Here is a 14613-nt window from a genome sequence, read left to right on the forward strand (position 1 = left end):
AAATTAAATTATTTAATTTATCTCTAAATAAATTAAGATAATTTAGAGATAACACCTAACTTTGGCCAATCAAAATTCAAGGAATTAAAGTCCGGCCAATCAAAAGACTTTTAATGAGTCATAATAATTTATCTCTAAATAAATTAAAATAATTTAGAGATAATTGAAAAAGACTACATTCTCATCAAAGTTTCCCACCTAGCATTATAAATAGGGGCTCCTTCAAGCCATTTTCATTCATTTGGAAGCATTCGAAGATTGGGAGGCATTCAAAGATTGAGAGCATTTCAGAGATCAAGAAGAGTAAAAGATTTTTGAAGTGAAGATTAAGCAGCAGCGAAGTTCATGATTCAGATTGAGCAGCAACGAAGTTCATGATTCAGATTGAGCAGCAACGAAGTTCGTAATCAAGATCAAAGCATCAACAACGAAGTTCGTGATCAAGATCAAGTCATCAAGATAAGTTCATGATCAAGTCATCAAGCAAAGTTAAGTGTTCGTGATCAAGATTAAGTGGTAAAGACCCTTAAAGCCAAGATCAAGCGAAGTTCATGATTAAGACTAAGTCCGAGTTCGGGGCTCTTGAAGACGAAGCGAAGAAATTAATCAAAGGAATTTCCAAAGATTATCACTCACATCATCAAATATTTAATATTTGTCTTATAATTTTTAAGTTAAGAAATTTTGAAGAGAAATTTGTGCGTACAGGGTCATGTTGTAGTTCTCCAAATTTGACGGATGAGGGATGCTAACATGGTGGAATTGTTAGCTGTTAAAGAAGCTTTTCTCCTTGTTGTTGCCTCCTTATGGGTTAATTAATTCTTTTGATCTGATTATTGAATCCGATTCCATGGATGCAATTAAATGGACCTCTTCTCCTAACGAAGCATTGTGGCACTTGGTGCATATCATCCTTCCGATTGAGTCTTTTAAATCTCAAATTTAACTCTTTAGCAGACTACCTTGCCAAAGATGATGTGAGGCGTGACCATCATCTTATAATGCTCTCTTAATCTCTGAGTGTTCTGCTAATGTTTGTTTTCTGTTGAGTTTTCGTTTTTCTTGTTTCTCATGGCGCCATTCTGATTTTTCTAGTTCCCTTTGTGCTTGTTGTCTATGAAATCCCTATCATGTTTTATCTTTCTATTCTTCTTCTTTTGGGTTTGCCTTCTTTGTGCTTCTGCGTTTTTGTTTTCTTCTTCCCCTTTGCTACTCAAGTTCTTTGTCTGATTTTGCTCTGATGAGCTCTCTGATAATTGTGCTGCATCTTCACTTCAAGCTTGTTGTTTTGTGCTCTGTTCTGAAGGATTTGACTTTTGGCTGGTTGCTTTAGGGGACTTCTGACTGGCTGCTTTGTGCTCTGCTCTTTCTCAATTTTGGTGGGGGATGTTTTTCTGTTGTTCTTTGGCCAGTTTTTGTTTCACATTTTTCTGATGTCTGTTTGTTCCGATCCTGGCCATTCACTGGTGGGCTATGTTTATTTTCGTCTGTTTAGTATTTGTTTTATGAGGTGAATCTTCATTGCCTCTTTATAAATATATCTCACCTTTGAATATATATATATTTGAATCTAGAAATAAAGGAATGAGAGGTATTCATAATTAGCCTAACATTTTTTTTTGAAAGATATAATTAGCCTAACATTTGTATAGTGATTTCTACTATTTGATAAGTAATCTGTAAAGAAAATTAGTTTCATTATTTTTTTTAGACAAGACTAGATAGATGCTTTATGTATAATTGGTTATGAACTTTCAAATTTTTGGTATGCAAACAACTTCATTGACATTTTTCAATTAGTATAACCATCATCAACAAAACTTTTGAGATGTGTGGTTTGACAAGTACGAATTGTAGGGAAATGAAGAAAAAAGTGACATTCTAAGGAATTGAAAAGTATGAACACACTCGCAAAAAAATTAAAGAATAAAATACAAGCTAAAGAAATTATTTTTGAAGTTGTTAAAGATATTAATAATTTAGTATTTTGATGTTATTATAATAGGGGAAATATATGTCGTGGAAGAATTTGCAGAAAGCATTTACTGGAGTTTATTTTTATATGCCACTAATATAATATGCAATTAATTTAGAGTAATGTCATAGATTTAATGCACTTGAATATTTAATTGAAAACTAGACTTCCATATCTCTATAACAAATTGAACTACTATAATCTTTCTCAAAGGTGTTTGAAGAGATCTCTTTCTAATCATTGTGCTCTCTTTCTCTCTTCTAAAACGATGGACAGGTGCCCTCGTCCATTTCATTTCTTGGATTGCTAGCTTATGGATGATCGTTTCAATTCTTTTGTTGTGAAAAAATGGGCATCCTTTAATATGCAAGGTTCTGCAAGCTTTTGTCTTAAATCCAAGCTTTATCTTTTGCAATCCCATCTGAAAAGCTGGAATAAAGTAATTTGTGGCAATATTTATTCTAATATTGTTGAGTTGGAGAATAAAATTTATGAGTTTGATAAAATTGGAGATTTTAGAGATTTAATTGAAGAGGAATGTTTTTTTAAAGAGGAGTACTGCCCGTAACCTCTGGACAGCTTATTGTCTTTGGGAGTCAATTTGGAGGCAAAAATCTTGTATCTAGTGGGTCAAAGAGGGGGACAAAATACACGTTTCTCTCAAAGCAAAGCTAAGGCCCACTCAAGATGCAATTTTATTGCAGGTTTAAAAGTCAATGGTAAATGGACTTCCAATCCCAGAGAAATTTGGCAAGCTACTTTGAACTTTTTCTCTAATCTTTTCTCTAATGACAATTGGCCTCACCCACTTATTCATGGTTTGCAATTTAAAAAGATTGATAGAAATGATGTTGCTTTCCTTGAATCCCCGGTTACTATGGAGGAAGTGAAATTGACTGTTTGGGGATGTGATGGTTTGAAAGCTCCTGGGCCCAACGGCTTCAACATTAATTTTGTGAAGCACGATATTTTTTATTTCATCGTGGAATTTCTGAACACCAGGAAGCTATAGAAAAGTTTGAATGTTTCCTTTATTGCTATCATTTTGAAGGTTGACAATCCCATATCTATTAATGAATCCAGACCTATCAGCTTGGTGAACTTTCTTTACAAGATTCTTGCTAAATTTTTAGCTCATAGATTGGAAAAAGTCCTTCATGCTGTTATTGGTGATAATCAATCTACTTTTATTAATAGTCAGCAGATTACGGACAGCATCTTGCTTGCTAACGAAATCATTCATAGTATGAAGAATGGTATTTATTGTTGTGGAGGTATTGTTCTTAAATTAGATTTAGATTAGGCTTTTGATTGTGTGGATAGAGATTTTCTTCTTCGAGTTATGGAAGCTGTGGGATTTGGTTCTAGATGGATCTCTTGGATCAAGGAATGTATTACCATTGTTCGGGTTGTAGTTCTTATTAATGGTTCGGCCACCAATGAGTTTGCCATGAGTCGTGGAATTAGGCAGGGTGACCCTCTCTCGCCCTTTTTATTTCTTTTGGCAGCAGAAGTTTTACACCTTCTTCTTTCCAAAGCAGAATCTCTACAGCTTTTTAAAGGAATTTCTCTTTCATCTTCTGGGCTGTCCATCTCCCATCTACAATTTGCAGATGATATTATAATCTTTATGGAGCCTATTTTGCAGTACGCTATGGTTGTTAAACAACTTCTTAGCTGCTTTGAGCTTACATCTGGTCTTTGAATTAATTTCAATAAGTGTTATGTTTATCCTGTCGGCAATTCAAATTCATCAGCTCTAGAGTTTGCTTCCATCTTCAGTGTTTTGTGGGTTCGCTGCCTTTCAACTATCTCGGCCTTCTTCTTGGTGCTAACCCCCGTTCTGCTCGTACTTGGGATCTTGTTATTAATAAATTTAGGCAAAGACTTGCTTTATGGTAGCATAAGTACCTATCCTTTGGTGGTCATTCTGTTCTAATTAACTCCGTTCTTAACTCTTTACCGTTATATAATCTATCTATTTTTCGAGCCCCCAAGGGAGTTATTCAAAAGCTTGAGAAACTTAGGAGAGCATTCTTGTGGGGTGGCAATGATCACTCTCGTAAATTACATAAGGTTAATTGGAACACTGTATGTAAGCCCAAGACTTTTTGAGGTTTAGGTATTTGCAGTCTTTGTCATAAGATTTGGCTTTTTTAGGCAATTGGTGGTGGTACTATGGCACTGAAGAAAAGGCTCTATGGCATCGCTTAATTATTGGAAAATATGGAATCGATAAAGTTCAGTGAATTCCAAATACTTCTTGGAGAAATAAAATGTCAACGGTTTGGAGATGTATTTCTCAACTCCCATCCAATGATAAGGTTCGTAATTTGATTGGCCTTCATGCATGTCGTTGGATTGTTGGGAATGGGGAATCTATTTTTTTCTAGTATGATAAATGGCTCTTTAATGATGTTTTATGCTCTTGATTTCCTAGCCTTTTCTCTATTGTTGTGGACAACGAGTTCAAAGTTGTTGATTTGTGGAATATTGGTACATGGTTCATCCCTTTTAGAAGATCGTTGTATTCTTGGGAAATGGATTCTTACAACGAAATTCTTTGTAAACTTGCCAATGTTTTTCTTTCCATCGGGAAAAGTGATAAGCTGATTTGGGTTCATGACTCATATGGTAATTTTTCTATCAAAAAATTTTGCTCATTGTTGGATTCGGACCCTTTTGATTAGAAAGTTCGGTTTCATTCATTGCGGAAGATTTTAATCCCTCCGAAAGTCAAATGTTTTCTCTGGCTTGCTATCCTCAATTCAATTCCCACGAAGTTTTTCCTAGCTACCAGAGGAGTGTTATTTGCTGAGAGCCAAAATCATTGTGTTTGGTGTGGTCAGGAAGATGAAACTTGCTCCCACGCCTTAATCAATTGTTTCTTCAGCTAGAAGGTCTAGTGTCTTATCTTGAATTAGTGGGGTGTTTCTTGGTCTTCCCCTAATACTGTTTTTCTTTTTATTTTTTATTCAGTCTTGGGCAAATTCTTATTTTTCTGGAATCTCTAGTAAAAGGTGGCTTGTTTGTGGGGTGACATTTTGGTTTTTGTGGTTAGCACACAACGAACCTATTTTTTCTAACAAAGTTTGGGATGCTTATCAAATCTTATTCCTTATTCAAATGCGATCATTTCTTTGGATTCGAGTTTGTGAGGGTATTGATTCTATTGATGAATTTGGATGGTGGACAGAGCCTTCTATATCTTTTTTTGGTTGAACTCCTCTTCATCATCGAATTGGCATCTCTAGGCAACCGCCAAATGATGGTGAGTTTAAATTCAACATTGACGGCTCTGTTAGGGGCAAACCTAGTTTAGCAAGTTGTGGTGGAGTTCTTCAAAATTCTGCAAGCCATGTTGTTGGTATTTTCTTTGGTCCTTTAGGCTTCCATGATTCAAATTATGCTGAACTTTATGCTATCCTTCAGGCGTTGAGATTCTATGCTTCTTCTCCCTTTAAGGACTCTCATTTGATAATTGAATCTGATGCAAGTAATGCATTAGCATAGGTGTCTGAGGATTCTTGCAGGCCTAGGAAGTATTGGCATTTATTTAATGAAATTGACGAGCTTCAGTTGTCGTTAGGCACAGTTTCCTTATGTCGTGTTATGCATATAGGCAACTCTTTCGCTGATAATTTGGCGAAGTTCGGTGTCGACAAAAATTCTATGTTTTGCGCCCGATGGTAAACTATTTAATCGTTAAGGGCCTTTTTTTTTGCTAATGCTGTTCTCCTCTTGGAGGCTTTGCACTTTGGTCTTGTGCTAGGAGAGATTTCTGCCTTGATGATTTTTCTCTTCATCCTCTGTTCTTGACTGCTTTTATTTTGTCGCTCCAGTTCCTTATTGTCTTGCAACTTTTGTTCCTTTCCTCTGTTGTGGAACCTTTTGTTATTTCTTTTATTTTCTAATAAAATTTCTACTTTTGCCTGAGAAAAAAAAATCATGACCTTCTAACCTTATATATTTCAATTGTCATAATTACTAATCTTTTAAATTTTTTATCATGACTTACAAATTGAATTTTTTTTAACAAGGTAAATTACTTTATTGGAAGCTAAGTATTCATTTCTTCCGAAATATGGACGGAGCAACTTAAATTTAATGAGGACAGAACTACAAGGAAGAGTCCGAGATGCTTATGGATGAGCAAGGAAGAGTTCTCGTGACATTTTCCAAAGCTATTGGGGTAAGAGATGTTGAAAGTGCAAAGCTTTTAGTTAGGGGTGAGTAAATATAAACCGAATCGAACTGAAATGAGTTTGGTTTTTTTGATTCGGTTAGTTCAGTTAGTAAATTATTTCGGTTTGGTTTCGGTTAGAAAAATTTTTAGTTGAACTAACCGAACTAATTGAACCTAAATAAGGGTATTATGGAAATTTTACATTAAAAAAAATCCTAAATCTAAATTATTTATTGTTGTTTATATAATATAAATTATATGAGTATTCATTTTATTTATTATAATTTTTTAGGGTCATTTGTAATATTTTTGTAATATTGATTTATTTAAAAAAATACAGCATAAATAAATATATACAAACAAAAAAAAAATTTGTTAAGCTCGGTTTTTGAAAACTAAACCGAACTAACAGAATTAGTTCAGTTTCGATTAGGTCGGTTAGTTATATAGCTTGATTTGGTTTCGATTATTTTTAAAAAGGAGTTCGATTAGTTCGGTTATTGGATATCCAAAACCGAATTAACTAAACTAACCGTTTGCATACCCCTACTTTTAGCCATCAAAGAAGCATTGCTGATCTACGTGGCCTTGTTAGCCTCTAGATAGGCAAATTCTCCTTAGTTGTACGTAGGGGTGGACCCAAAAATTTTTTTAAGTGGTGTCATTAGGATGATGCTTAGAAATTTTTTTCTTCAATCCAAGATCTACTAGAAAAGTATTTAGATCAAATTCAACATGATTGTATTTAGAAGAATATTATTGAGTACCATTATTAGTTGAATTTTGTTGTTGCCCAAGATCTGAGTCTTGTGAGACATTTCTTTTTTTTCAAATATCTTTTTATGACTTATTTATCTAAAATTATAAAACTTGTTAAAAATTATTACTCATTAGCATAAATTAAAATATTAAAATTAAATAAAATATGATCTTATACAGCAAATGCAAATTATCAGGTTCAATAACTAACAATATGAAAATTTTCTATTCATTAATCAAAACTAAATGTAAGCATCTACAAATCACATAAAGTTAAATACAAAAATCAAATAATCAAGTAATATATCTATATATAAAAAAAAAAACTCATAATTTCAAGATATTATTTAACATGTAATACTATTTTCTATTAGCCAGATTGTAATTATGAACCCAAATTAATACATAAATTATAAAAAGAAATTTTTTTGTCTTTCCATGTAGTATTTAAATATTAATGCATAAGTTACTTTTTTAATAAATCACTTTTACTCATAGTATTTGACCCCACTCCTTATAAAATTGTAAAAAAAAAATGGTTTCATTAGTGTCTTAACTACCTTAAACCCTAAATAAAAAAAATAAAAATTAAAACATTTTAGGAAGTGAGTGGTGTCATGTGACACCACTCCCTCCAACATGGGTTCACCCATGGTTGCAAGAGTGGATAATTATAGGGGGCTTTGGTCTCTCAAATTTTTTAAAATCTTTTATGTATTATTTTTTTCTTTTAATAACTACTCAAATATTTTTTATTTAATAATTTTTTTGGAGTTATTTTTATTTAATAATTAATATAAATAAAAAATAACAAAATGATCCCGTAAACTCTGTATTCAATTTTACCCTAACTCTTAAGTTTCTTCACAACTCTTTCTTTTTTTCTTTCTTTTCTATTTTATCCTTTCATTTTTACTTTACTCTCTTTTCTCTTACTTATCACTAAAACACACTCCATTCTTCAAGAGAGATTCATGAGCTTGTCAACTTGGATAAGGAAGGACGAGAACCACTTATTACCATTGTATGAAATTAAGAAAAGGTAAAGTTTTCTTTTATCTTTTTTTTTCTATTATTATTCATTGTTATTCTATTTGCTCAAATCTTTTAAGTTTTTATAGATTTCTTCTCTAAACTTTTATAAACCATCAACTATATTTTGCTTCTTTCTTTTTTATTATGTAGGTTCTATCTTCTACTTGTTAGGGATGGCTTAATAACCTCAAAGGTATAAAACTACATATTTAAATGAGGCTTTTTTTTATTGAAATTAAGAAAAAAATTTATTAAAATTTTTAGCTAAATTTCTAATTCAATAAATCAACTATCATGTAAAATAGAGACAATATAATAATATTATATAAACTCTAAATTAGAGCAAAAAAGTTTACAAATATTAAAATAATAGTACCTAATTGTTGAATGTTTATTGCAAATAGCAAATAAGATTCACGACTTTATGAAAATAATAGTATAATAAACTTCCTACATATTTTTAGGAGGAAAATTGAAGTTAAAAGAAGAAATAGCAAGTGAGAAAAGAAAAATTTAAAAGTGAGTATTATAAATTAAAAAAAGATTATATATATAAAAAATAGCTATTGGAGATAATTAAATACGTTAATTGATTGGAAATAACAAAAATAATTAAAAATTAATAGTATTGTAGGAATTGGGAATTGATAAAAAAAAACTAAGATTTATTAAGCACATAATTCGAGAATTGAGAAAATATGTTATTTTATTAATTATCTTGACTTTTACATGAAAAATGAGTCAAATAATTGAGAATTAATAAAAATGTGAAAAAAGATAAAATAAATATTTATTAAGCCTAAGAGAATATATAGATATTTTATTAATTATCTTATTTTTTTATAGTTTTATTACAATTAATTGTTTTATTAGAAAATTAGAAACCTATAAAAATTTTGGACTTAAAACCACCGCTTTGGTGGCTTCACCCTTGAGCCAACACTGCTACTTGTCATGTTTTTTTGTCTATTATGTGGATTTTATATTCTATAATTTTAGTTTTTAAAAATTAAAAAAATTATTATGTAATTCTCAAATATAAATCATTGTATTAAACTGTTATAAAATTATTATATATTATGAATCGTTTAAACATATTAATTTTTAAAATTTTTAATCCTTATTTCTCTTTGTCTTTGATCCCAAAAAAGGTTGATTAGATCTGCCGTTAATCAGCTGCACGCTTGAAATGGGTACAAAGTCCAAATGAAGCACCATGGAAGCTCAGAAAACATGTGCTGCAAATCGTTAACCTGATCAACAAACTTATAGATTGGCAGATCACCCACACGCTTAGAACTACGAATAGCATGGCAGACACTCTAGCAAAGGCGGGAGTTGAGAGGCAACAAGATCTTCAGATGGTTGACTATGAGCAGCTGCTACGCCCATTCTGCTTTCTGAGTTACTGGAAAAGGTGGAGATGGAGAGAGATTTAAATTTGCTGATGTGTTTAATGCAATAGAGTCTTGAATGCTGGGAAGAAGGAACGAGTTTAATGTTGAATCCTTTGTACTGGAGATAAAGTTAGCTAGTGCGAGACCCTGACATGTAAAACACACCAGGTTCTTCTCAGTTTCTTCGATTATATTTAATGAATTCTCCTATGATGCAATTCTTGGTTGTTCTGAGTTCTGGTTGGTTCTTCAAAGCATTTATGTGGCCTGCGCACCTTTTGGATTTTTGGAAGATCACATGAAGATTGATTGTGATTGATAAGTCCTTTGCCTTTACTATGTAAGAGGTTGGTTTAATGCTGCATGTAGGTGGCCTGTGACAATTTTTACCATAGTAATATAACCTAGGCGTGCCGATATGGGAAGCTTGCTTTGAAGAGTATGGAGGAAGAGGGTTCCCCTTTGAGATAAGTTTTTGTTGATGAGAAAAAAAGTGTACAGGTTTACCCCTGGATGGTCAAAGCCATGTTATATGTAATTTGCTGGGTTAGGTTTCGATCACTTTTGACTTGGTTATGAGAGTTGTAAATTGCTGTTGAAGAAGACTTGCAGCAGCACCTTGTAACTCTTGATTATCTTAATACACAATTATGCTTATAAAAAAAAAAAGTATTCATTTCTTCCAAACAAAACCATTTCACCTTAAATGAATTTAGAACGAGATGTATTATATTTTATAGGTTCTAGTGCCGATTTGATGACTAGCAAGTTTTCCAAGAAAATTAAAGGGAAAAAAGTCACTAAAATATCTAATTATCCAAGAAGACTCTGTATTTAACCTTATTGTTTACAAAGGAAAATAAAAGCAATTCTATAATTCTGATAGGATATAAATAGAACTATCTAAAACAATTATTTATAGTCTTCACTCATGATGTTGAAAACATTCTTCGAAATGTTAGTGGGTAAGTAATATACCTATGTTTGGTACGGTAACATTCCTATGAATGTAACATTCCCTTTAGTATCACCTTTTCATCCATAAGAAACAAAAAATGGGGATAGATTAGGATAGAGTTGAAGAGAACTAGAGTAATAAAAAAAGTGAGGCGGGGAGATTTTTTGCGGGCAGAGAACATAACCAAGGGCAGCAGTCAAGAAAGGAACGAACACGTGGAACATACAAAGCAGGACAAAGAAAGGAATAAGGGGTGGATCTTAATGTAGGCTTACAAGGGTTTATTCACAGGAAGGCTTAAAGCTTCAAAGCTTGGGGGGAAAGGACAATTTCGGGCGCACAGTCTGCACAGTCTCATGGAAGGACCTGCCATGCAACTACGAGGCCCTAAACAAGATGAACATCTCATCTTTAGTCATTACAATGAACAGAAAACATAGGCAAATGCAGTAGGCCACTGAGGACTACGTTTAGGCAATGAGAGGTTAGCCAAGTAACGGACCCGATCAACATGCGGGGTCTGCAAAATTCTGGGGAGGGAGGATGACTGATGAGGAAGCCTAGTAGAAGATTAGACAAGGGGCATTGACAGCTGTCATCAAGACTGATGGGTAGGGGTCTCTTGAGTGCCATCGTAACCGGGGTTGGAAACTATTTAAAGGGGTCTTCATTGGAGTGTGATCAGTCTAGTTGGCAGCCATTGATGCTGGAAAAGTCTTCTGCCTAACTATAAAGGCTAAAAACTTCAACCAGCATATGGCAATATGTCATTAATACATTTATGACAAATCGCTTTTTTTTTAAAAAAAAAATTTGTCAGTAACAATGTAATAATGCCATCAATTTTTTTTTATTCTGAATTTGCCACCTCTATTGTAAATTAATTTGAGCTAATCGCCACTAATAGATCAAAACGATGGAAATTTTTGTCAAAGACCCGTTTTTCATGATGAACAATAAACAAGCCCGATAAATAAATTAAAAAAACAAAACAAAATAACTACCAAAATAAACAGCAAAGTTTTATCATACTCCAAACAAATTAAACAAGCAACTACTCACGAATGTAGTTCCAAACAAATTCAAAGGTATTCCAAAGAAACAATATAGTGCCAAACAAGTTTTGAAGTTTCAACCTTCTTAGAAGATTTGTTTTAAATATTCGATAATATCCGAAAGTCGAGAGAATTGTGACCATAATAGCTAGAAATTAAGTTTTGCGAATCATGGTCTCCAATCCACCATCATCCTTCTTATCGCTATCTTTGTTTTCTGCTGCCATGAAGATCAAGAAAAAAAATGCAATCCACATTTATATTATGATGCTGCATCAATTTCAACAGCAAACAACAAATATGAGACCAAAAACTAGAATGTTAAGCAAATGAAACGTACCATTTTTATGTCTTAAAAGGAAACATCTTAAATGAGGATCGATCGGTAATCCCATAGCCTCATATGATGGATCGTACACTGAGTTTAGGATAGCTTTGGACCTATGAATAGAAAGTTCACCAATTTTCTTTTTTAAAGAAGATATCATGAAAGAAAAAGTCTTTCAATATAACTTAGAATCATGTTATGTTAATTCAAATATAGGTATTTTTGACATGCAATGTTTGTGTATCTATATGTAAGTATTTATGGATTAACATATTTATATATTAATATATAGGTGTTATATATTTATATATATATATATATATATATGGATAAACAAACACACACGCGTACATACACATACATAACATTGGATGCATTAGATAATTAATTTGCATGAATTCTAGATACCACGTTTAGGATAAGAATGTTATGATAAAATAACTAGTTTATAGATAATATAATACCTTGAACCAGAAGAAGTAGGAACGCTATTGTTTTGGCCTGCATTGCCAGGAGTGTTTCGACCTTGACTTCCAGGACTCTTTTGGTCTTGATTGCCTTGAGTGTGTTGGTCTTGATTTTCAGGATTCTTTGGGTCTTGATTGTTGGGAGTAGTGTTTAGGTCTTGATTCTCAAAACTCTTTGGGCTTTGATTGCCAGGATCGCTTAGAACTTGATTCTCAGGACTCTTTGAGTCTGGATTATCAAGAGTGTTTGGGTCTTGATTATCAGAACTGTTTCCGTCTTGATTGCCAGGACTATTTTTGCCTCGATTGCCTTGCCCTTGTAACATCCAATCGATGAAAGGAAGCTTTGGGGGTGGTGGAGTGCTATCTCGCCAAGTCATTTTCCTCTACAACAATATTAAACAATTTGGATGCTATTAAAGTGGAGGCTAAACGTGATGTGGAAATAACTAGCCAAAAGAACTGTCAGATAACTAGAATCAAAAGTAATTGTCAAAAGAAATAAAAACTAAAATCAAGAGTAATTCTAGGTAAGACATTTGGTATTAAAAAGAACAAAATAAAATCAAAGAAACAAATTAGATACCTTATTAAGGTTGTTAGGAACAATGCCGTCAAATTGAATAGGACTTGACACTCCTTTAGTGCTGGACTCCACTCCCTATTAAAAATTTAGATAAATATAAAACTTTTTTTAAAAAAATTTATGGACAGTTATAAATATTTTTTGAATCACCATGCTAGTATTTTTCTTGTAAGAAAAAGAAATGCTGTTTGAATAATTTGATGCATATTTTGTCATACATACACGTTGGATTGGCAACTTTGCTCGTTGAAGGTGATGAGGAGTGTCATCATTCATATGAGAATAATTTGATGTCATAACTTGATTCAATAATGCTTGGAATCCGAATTCTTGTGACCTTTAAAAGGAAAAGAAAATTATTATATTTAAATTTAAGTTATCTCAATTACAGGTATTTGACATGTATTGTCTGTGTATTTATAAGTATATATGCATATTAACATACTTGGATATATATATATATATATATATATATATATATATATATAATTACACATATACATTCATATATATATAACATTGGACATCATTAGATAATTAATCAGCATGAATTCTACATACCAAGTTCAGGATCAGAATGTTATGATAAAATGACTAGTTTATAGATAACATAATACCTTGAACCAGAAGCAAGAGGAACCCTATTGTTTCGGCCTTGATTGCCAAGAGTGTTTGAGCCTTGATAGTTAGGACTCTTTGGGTCTTGACTGTCAAAAGTGGTTAAGCCTTGATTCTCAAGACTTTTTGGGCCTTGATTGCCAGCAGCGTCTGAGTCTTGATTGTTCCGACTGTTTCGACCTTGATTGCCCGTACTTTTTTGACCTTGACTGCCTTGTCCTAGCATCATCAAATTGATGAAAGGAAGCTTTGGGGGTGGTGGAGTGCTATCTTGCCAAGTCATTTTCCTCTACATAAAATATTAAAAAATTTGGATGCTATTCAAGTGGAGGATAAAGATGATGCGCAAATAACTACCCAAAAGAACCTTTAGATAACTATATACAAGAGTAATACTGAGTAAAATGTTTTGGTATTTCAGAAAGAATAAAATAAAATCAAAGAAACAAATTAGATACCTTTTCAGGATTGGTAGGAACAATGCCATCAAATTGAATAGGACTTGATTCTCCTTTAGTGCTAGACCCAACTCCCTGTTAAACAAATTTCACAAATATAAAGTTTTAAGAATATATAATATGGACGGTAATAGACATTTCTTGAATCACCATGCTAGTATTTTTCTTTTAACAAAAACAAAGAAGAAAAAGAAATACTAATTACTAAAGATGCATGTTCTGCCCTATATACATACTTGTTGGATTGGCATCTTTGCTTGTTGAGGTTGACAAGGAATGTCACCATACAAATGAGAGTTATTTGATGCTATAACTTGATTCAACAATGCCTGGAATCCGAATCTTTGTGACCTTTAATAAGAAAAAAAATTACTATATTTAAATTTAAATTATCTCAAACTTAAATTTCTAATGAAAAATATATATACACTAAAGTTATGACATAACAATCGAGAATGGAAAAGGAGTAATTTCGATTGTAATTGAAATTTCTATTTGCAATTACAAACTCATTAGAAAATAGATGAGAATGGATAATTTTGAGAAATTTTCAAAGATATAATTTAGTATTTAAAAAAAATGGATAAAAGAGTACTCAATTGCAAACATTATACATTAACAGTTTAATGTGCTATTACTTGAAAAAGATATCCATTATTCAGGTCCGTAGATAAAAAAAAAATACAATTCACTCATAAAAGTTTATAAAATTATAAAAAAAGAAAGTTAAAGATTTTAATACCCCAATTCAGTAGCTATCTGAGGAGAGGGCTCCCAATTAATCCAGTCTG

At 32.3% G+C, this 14613-nt stretch overlaps 1 protein-coding gene across 1 annotated transcript; it reads left to right on the forward strand.

Annotated features, from left to right (window-relative positions):
* Positions 1 to 3317: 3317 nt before the first annotated feature.
* Positions 3318 to 9394, forward strand: LOC148762867 (uncharacterized). Its single transcript, XM_088806653.1, has 5 exons — positions 3318 to 3672; positions 4136 to 4220; positions 4416 to 4609; positions 5364 to 5471; positions 9228 to 9394. Exons 1-5 carry the CDS (start codon positions 3318 to 3320, stop codon positions 9392 to 9394), a joined length of 909 nt encoding a protein of 302 aa, XP_088662779.1.
* Positions 9395 to 14613: the final 5219 nt, after the last annotated feature.

The sequence above is a fragment of the Theobroma cacao genome, chromosome 5 (assembly GCF_053813885.1).
Source record: "Theobroma cacao isolate CCN51 chromosome 5, ASM5381388v1, whole genome shotgun sequence".
Classification (NCBI taxonomy): domain Eukaryota; kingdom Viridiplantae; phylum Streptophyta; class Magnoliopsida; order Malvales; family Malvaceae; genus Theobroma; species Theobroma cacao.

Coding starts and splice junctions, on each gene's coding strand:
- LOC148762867 (XM_088806653.1), top strand. CDS start 3,318: ATGGAAGCTGTGGGATTTGGTTCTAGATGGATCTCTTGGATCAAGGAA. Junction 4,221..4,415: donor TATGGAATCGATAAAGTTCA/GTGAATTCCAAA, acceptor TTGATTTCCTAG/CCTTTTCTCTATTGTTGTGG. Junction 5,472..9,227: donor GATAATTGAATCTGATGCAA/GTAATGCATTAG, acceptor ACAAACTTATAG/ATTGGCAGATCACCCACACG.